This window comes from Solanum stenotomum, unplaced genomic scaffold (genome assembly GCF_019186545.1).
Source record: "Solanum stenotomum isolate F172 unplaced genomic scaffold, ASM1918654v1 scaffold17555, whole genome shotgun sequence".
Classification (NCBI taxonomy): Eukaryota; Viridiplantae; Streptophyta; class Magnoliopsida; order Solanales; family Solanaceae; genus Solanum; species Solanum stenotomum.
In genome coordinates, this window is record NW_026024612.1 from 138907 (window position 1) to 146472 (window position 7566).

General features: G+C 36.8%; 2 protein-coding genes across 8 annotated transcripts in view; one reads left to right on the forward strand and one right to left on the reverse strand.

The window, feature by feature from the left end:
- Positions 1-429: 429 nt before the first annotated feature.
- On the forward strand, positions 430-4250 carry LOC125850560 (scarecrow-like protein 1). Of its 7 annotated transcripts, none has more exons than XM_049530425.1 (3): positions 430-573; positions 930-1012; positions 2217-4250. In XM_049530425.1, exon 3 carries the CDS (start codon positions 2354-2356, stop codon positions 4043-4045), a length of 1692 nt encoding a protein of 563 aa, XP_049386382.1. In that variant the 5' UTR covers positions 430-573; positions 930-1012; positions 2217-2353; the 3' UTR covers positions 4046-4250. The 7 variants fall into 7 exon arrangements, with proteins under 7 accessions (XP_049386382.1, XP_049386383.1, XP_049386384.1 ...); XM_049530426.1 differs by having other exon boundaries at positions 2220-4250; XM_049530421.1 differs by having other exon boundaries at positions 529-838.
- Positions 4251-5129: 879 nt separating this feature from the next.
- Positions 5130-7566, reverse strand: part of LOC125850559 (small RNA degrading nuclease 5) — a 24230-nt gene continuing 21793 nt past the window's right edge. The window contains exon 14 of the mRNA XM_049530420.1: positions 5130-5518. Coding sequence (XP_049386377.1) covers positions 5395-5518 — 124 coding nt within the window. The 3' untranslated portion in view covers positions 5130-5394. The remainder of the gene's footprint in view (positions 5519-7566) is intronic.

Genomic DNA, 7566 nt, shown 5'->3' on the forward strand with positions numbered 1-7566 from the left:
ACAAACAAGTTTATCAAAGGGACCAACACTTCTACTCCTCCACCGATGAACTATTCTTGCGAGAAGTAATGAATATCGTCAACGAAGAGAGTCACAAACCATACCATATACTACAAAAGACCCCGAAAGGGTGATGTGTATGTAGTTTTACTATTTTACCCCTACTTATAAGGACAATTTGACAAAGTCTTGAATTCATGACATACACTCCAACGTCACCAACCACAACCAAAAATGAACAACAACAAAAAAATATCATCTTGTACACGCGTTATCCATGCTCATCCCACATGTAACAATGAAACATAGTCCACAAGATTATAATCCAATGGTGCAAATTGATTTGTCTTGTGGGGAGAAATTGAAAAAAAAAAAAAAACAGGCATGGATCAAACAACTTGGTTCTTGTAGAGTCAGACAAGTTGGTATTTATACATAAAAACACAGAATTAGTAGTACTAATAATTGTAGTAGTATATAGTAGAACAAGAACAAGAAAAAGTAAAAGGGGTTGAATTTTTTTGGGATTTTAGGAAGCTTCCTTACAAGTATATAAAATATAACTAAAAGGGTGTAAGTGTTCTCATTCCTTTTTCTTGAATTCCAGAAGATTGATTTGTATTATTTTTGTTAAAGTCTTGAAAGATTGATTTTTTTTCATAAAGGTTGAATTTTTGGCACATAAAGACTAATTTTTTGTTTGTGGGGTTTTATCTAAATTTTGGTTAGTTGAAACTTGAAAGTTTCTTTGTTGTATCTTATGGAAATTGTTTAATCTTTTTGCTTGCTGGATTTGTACCTACTGAAGATATTTTTATTGGAAATATACCATAAAAGGGTAATATATCTTAACTTTGGTCAAAGCCCTAAAGGGGTGTGCTTTTCTTCTTAGCTAATTTTGAAATTTTATCTTTTATCTGTTCACATAGGAAACTTGCAGATTGCTGTTGTTGATTTTTCTCTCTACTGTGATACATCTTAAGATCTTCTCTTTCTGAGTTCAACTTGACAGGTATATTTGGCTTTGCTTCTTTTGACTTTGTGTTCTTGTTTTCTCTGTTTTTGTCTGATTTTGCTTTGTTTTTTGTTCTGGATTTGGTGATTGGTTGTTTTTTTAAAGTGTAGTTCTTTATCTGTTTTACAAACTTGTGAAGAACAATTTGTGTATGGATCATGTTTGTTGCCCTTAATAGATCTTCAGAAGTTGAGAATTCAAAGTTCTCCAGTATGTTTTTATGTGATTATATGTTCATACTCGGGAGGAGGATAGATCTGTAGAAATCAAAGGGTTTTGGAATGTTTGCCTTGTTCTTCTTTTTTGTTTTTTGATAACCATGGTGTCCAGGCCAGCTTGTGCGCACCTCGATTAATTCCACGGGTTATGTGCCACCTCCCGCCGCAAGGTAACTCCTCTGTCCACCAAGGCTAAGGCTAGGACAGAAGGAAAGTATTCACCAAGGCTAAGGCTAGGACAGAAGGAAAGTTTCACCTAGTTTTTTGGTCTCTAGTTCTCAACTCACTTCTTTGACCATTAGACCACTTCCTCGGGTACAATGGTTGCTTTTTTCTTGTTGAGGTTTATGTTCTTTTTGGTATTTTGTTGATTCTCTAATGGGCTAAATCCCTTGTTGCTTCCAACTTTTTAACACCTTGTGTCAAAAGCAAGAAGTGGTATTATTAAATATCATCTTTGATTTTCTCTTTATTGTGAACGATGGACATGTAATTTTGACGATGTTCTTCTAGTGTTGAAGGAGCTTGAGTAATAAACTAAGGAAAACTTCCTACTCCGCAAAAGTAAGACTTGGTTTTGCAGGAGTTTTTTCACAAAGTAAACACCATTTAGTGATTTTAGGAGTTACTGTTGGTTGCGAGATGACTTGCTATCGTTGATGAGTAGCTTTTTTAATTCTGTTGGTCTCACAGATATGGTTCCCGAAACTAAAAAGCTCAAAAGGATTTTGAATAGTTATAGAGAGGAGAGTACATTTTCTTTCACTAAAATCATTTTCGGACGCTGAATCGTCTATTACCTGCTGCGTTCTATCTCATATGTTGAATTATTTGCCCCCTGACTTGATATCCAGTGCATAAGGATCATATGAAGCAACAATGCATATATCTTCTATTCCCATATTTGTCTTTTAATATTGTCTTATTTTCCACTACTGGTTTCTTTTTGTCTAATCGGAGTGTTTGTATATTTGATGTTTCAGCAGCAGAGAGTGGTATCTCCCAAATACGAAATTCAGTTACAGGGATCCCGTACCAGTTTCTGGTTGAATCAAGGAACAGTTTTTGTAAGGGAACATTCAAGCAGCTTCATTTTGAGAATTAGAATAACAAGCGAACCATGTCTTTAGTTAGATCTCTAAGATCAATTGGAAATGGGAAGCTGTATTTTCAAAATGGTCACAACGATAACTCTAACTTGTCAACATCCATGTACTCCAAAAATGCACGTGGGATTATGTATGCAACCGAGTCTAGCAGCACAGACAGTTATGATCCAAAGTATTTGCTAGAATCACCTTCACCTTCAGAAGAACTTTTAAACACATCACCTACAGATGTCTTGGGGAATCCATTCCACCAGAGACATTCATCTTCTTTCCATCCATCAAGAGATTACAATCAGGCTAGTTATGATTCAGGAGACTTTGTCAATCAAAGTCCAGATTCATCAGAATATAATGATGGAAGGGTGACAATGAAGCTTCAAGAACTTGAAAGGGTACTTTTCGATGATAACGAAATTGAAGGAGATGATGTATTTGCTCGTGGGGAGACTATGGACATAGATGATGAATGGTTTAACCAGATCCGAACTGAGTTACTTCAGGAGTCTCCCAAGGAGTCTACATCTGCAGATTCTAATATCAGTAGCAGTAGTAGCTACAAGGAAATATCTGTATCTGCTCCTCAAACTCCAAAGCAGATGCTTTTTAGTTGTGCTGCTGCTATTCAAGATGGACATATTGAACAAGCCTCATCTATGATTAATGAACTGAGGCAGATGGTCTCTATCCAGGGAGATCCTCTTGAAAGGACTGCAGCTTACATGGTAGAGGCTCTTGCAGCTCGAATGGCTACATCTGGCAGAGGTCTTTATAAAGCTCTAAAATGCAAAGAAGCTACCTCTTCGGAGAGACTCTCTGCTATGCAAGTCCTCTTTGAAGTATGTCCGTACTTTAGGTTTGGTTTTATGGCAGCTAATGGTGCGATCCTAGAGGCTTTTAAAGATGAGAAAAGAGTTCACATCATAGATTTTGACGTTAACCAAGGAAGTCAATATTACACTTTATTGCAGACATTGGCTAGTATGCCTGGTAAGCCACCCCATGTGAGGCTAACTGGGGTAGACGACCCTGAATCTGTCCAACGTGCTATTGGAGGCCTTAATGTCATTGGTCTCAGGCTTGCAGAGCTGGCCAAAGATCTTAAGATCTCTTTTGAGTTCCAAGCAGTGTCTTCTAACACTGGATTAGTCACCCCAGCAATGTTGAACTGCCGTCCTGGTGAAGCTGTTTTAGTAAACTTCGCGTTCCAGCTTCATCACATGCCTGATGAAAGTGTATCAACGGTAAACCAAAGAGACCAGCTTCTGCGGATGGTGAAGAGCTTAAATCCAAAGCTAGTAACAGTTGTTGAGCAAGACATGAACACTAACACCGCCCCATTTCTACAAAGGTTTGCAGAAGTCTACAACTACTATTGTGCCGTATTCGAGTCTCTCGATGCAACTCTTTCAAGGGATAGCCAAGAGAGGGTTAATGTAGAACGGCAATGTCTTGCACGTGATATCATCAACATTGTTGCCTGTGAAGGATTGGAGCGAATAGAGCGTTATGAGGTTGCAGGGAAGTGGAGAGCTAGGATGATGATGGCTGGTTTCATTCCATCCCCAATTAGCCGAAATGTCTATGACTCAATCCGGAATCTTATCAAGCAATATAGCGAAAGGTACAAAGCAGAGGAGGAGGCAGGTGCACTCTATTTCGGGTGGGAGGACAAGACCTTGACTGTTGCTTCAGCTTGGAGGTAGAAACAACATATGCTCTCTCAGAAACAAACAATGCTGTGCATTGGATCAACTTGTAGCTAAAACAGACTGTGTGATAATATTTCAGTGTTTATGATCAGAATGCATGGCATTGTATACTTTGATGCCATTCAAGATAAGATTAACTTTTGTGCTGATGTAGGTTGATGTGAAACTAGTAGATAAAACTGTTTTTTTTCGTCCTCTATTGTCAGTTTCTTCTTCAGCTAGCTATTCTCTTATACTTCATTTTAGTTTCTGTCCAGATAATTGAGCAGGATCTTAGTAAGTCCGATAGTTGCAGCGATTTTCTTCCATTTGACTATTATTTTTTTATATGTTTAATTTATTTCACTTCTATTTCTGTCTATAATTTGAGCTTAAATGGAGAAGTGAGGATCTATATGGTCGATTTTAATGTATTTGGGATTGAGGATACAGTTATTGTGCAAAGTAGGTGTATGGGGATTCTGCTAAATCAGGAGTAATTTCTTGTGATGGCTTAAGCAGCATGATGAACATTCACAATCTTTCCAGTCTGTAAATATTTGAAGGTCGAGTTTGTTCAATTGAAGCTAATACTCTTGTTCAAGATTAATTGAAGACCATATTATAGGTACTGGCTCAACCAAAGGTGTTTATCTCTTTATTTGGTTGGTTTTAAGTAAGAAGGAGCAGATTGAGATCTAAGATATGTGCTCATGGATATAGCAGTGTTCACGTTAAATTAGTCAAAGTGTGTACAAACTTATCGTAACATTGTAGGATATATGATTCTTGGACTTAAGCTAAGCTAGGTCAAAGTCTTCTAAATCAACTCACAGAACAGTTACCAATTCAAATATGAACCTGGTGGCTCTTTTCCTTCATTTCTCTAGTATCAATTTGGGTCAGAGTTCAGACTTTATAGCACTTCTTGGTGGACCAACTTTTGTCTTCATCTCAATCATCAATTGGTCATCCATGAGAGAAGAACCAAACAATACCAGTAAACTATGAGTCAGGATCTAATTATTTGCATATACATGTACAACACCTAGAGATAGTCAAGTACATAGAAAAGTATATAATACGTTAACCGTACAACTCAGAGAAAAGTGTAATAACTTGGCCATACAATATAATGTTGTTCAGCTATTCGTTAAGGCCATGGAGACGATGAAAGGCAACAAGATACCTTACATATACAAGTTTACACATAATGAACTAACTTTACATCAAAAAATTCCCTTCATAGGAAATTGCTTCATCTTGCAGATTCCTATTCTATTACTGCCCTGATAAACCGGGTTAATAAAGGTTCTTCCAATAAGAGTTAGAATATAGATAATACGATCAGATGAGAAATACAGTTAGTGTTTGACACCTATAAAGCACAAACCAACTTCAGCTTGCGCCTGCAACTCTTCCAAGAGTTTAACAATGTTCTCACGGGGCATCGAGGCATCAGTCTGCTCTGACAAGATCTTCCTCACTCTGTGTGCACAAAAAGAAAAAGAAATAATTAGCAGGTTTTGCTAAGCAATAACATATTATCTGGCCTTAAATCTACAAAAAAACTGGCACCTAGAAGATAAGAAATCAGGTATTTCCTGGATCTCCATGTGAATTATTCGAGGATCTAGTATAAAATTTGAATCACTCAGAATTAGAATGGACAGACTTCCGGCCTCCCCAAATACCAATAGAGGATCAGTAGCAGAAAAGCACTAATAGAAGGACATGATTAGGAACACTTGTATTAAGATAGACTGAACTATACATGGTTCATGCCAACTTACTACAGAGTAACAAACAGTTGGTAACATAAAACAGCACGTTCTACACCACTGGAAGAAGATAAACGACAAAAAGAGGTAGCAGAAAGTCTTGAAAAAGAACATATAATGGAGAAAAACAGTGAGCCTCAGGCGGGGGAAAAGGTTTCCCTTCATGATGATGTAGAAAAGGTCTCTGCAATAATCACTGGTAGAACTAACAGGTTTTATACTTTAAAAAATTATAAAGAACAACAAAAATAGCTGTTTTAAGTACCATAAGGGATTATAAAAGGATGTCTGTTTTTACAATACTGTAGTCACTGGATGATTGAAGTTTAGCAGGACTACGTCATGTGAGTTTATTGATCCTATGAAACAGAAAGGTTGCATCTACTCTGGCAAGGAATTCTACCATTTGATCTGGTAAGGCAAACTGTCTGTCTACGCAGAGCAGTAAGGATGCATTTGGTTTGTGAACAGTGGTACACGGATTATAATGCAGGATTGTATTAAGGTGATGAATATAACTGGATTATGTACTTTCTCATTAGATTTTTTTCTCATGTTGAAACTTGATGACTGATGTATATCTAAAAAAGGTTTTGGTCTTGAGCTGGATAAAGATTTGTTCCAATAATAATTATCTTGGCACATGTAAACACTTCATCCAATCCAGTATTGGTTTTATATCTTGTTAAAAATAATTAAAGGGCAACAATAAAAGAAAACATTTTCTAAAAAAACCAACAATTTCACAGGAGAATTGAATGAAGTAATACTAAAACATGAAATAAAATGATAAACCCTGAATTCTTCTTCAATCACAAAAATTTAAAAATTCTAATATTTTTGAAAAATTACACTATCTAACACGTGTATACATTAACTACTAAATATTGAAAGCCTGTTAAAGACATTGTGAGAAATATATACGAAAAATATTATTGAATTGTGTGTCTACATAGTTACATTGAGACCCTATTTATAGACATTACATTGGAATCCTTTTCCAACTAGGATTCCTATTCTTATTCCTATTCCTATTCCTATTCCTATTTCTATTCTAGTAGGAAATACTTATTTTTATTCTAACACTCCCCCTCAAGCTGGTGCATACAAATCATATGTACCTAGCTTGTTACAGATGTAATTAATACGAGGACCTGTGAGGGACTTGGTGAAGATATCTACAAGCTGATCATTTGACTTCACAAATTTCCTAACAATATCTCCCGAGAGTATCTTTTCTCTGACAAAGTGACAGTCAATCTCAATGTGCTTAGTCCTTTCATGAAACACTGGATTTGATGCGATATGAAGAGCCGCTTGATTATCACACACAAGTTCCATCTGATCAACTTTGCCAAATTTTAGTTCTCCCAGCAACTGTTTGATCCAAACTAGCTCACAAGTTGTTGTCGCCATTGCTCGATATTCTGATTCTGCACTAGATCGAGCAACCACATTCTGTTTCTTACTCTTCCACGACACCAAATTACCTCCTACTAAAACACAATATCCGGATGTCGAACGTCTGTCAGAGGGTGATCCTGCCCAACCAGCATCTGTATATCCAATGATATGCTCATGGCCTTGATCCTCAAAGAGTAGTCCTTTACCAGGAGCTGACTTTATATATCGCAGAATACGAACAACTGCTTCCCAATGACTATCACAAGGGGAAGTCATAAACTGACTTACAACAGTCACAGGAAAAGAGATGTCAGGTCTAGTCACTGTGAGATAATTCAACTTTCCAACAAG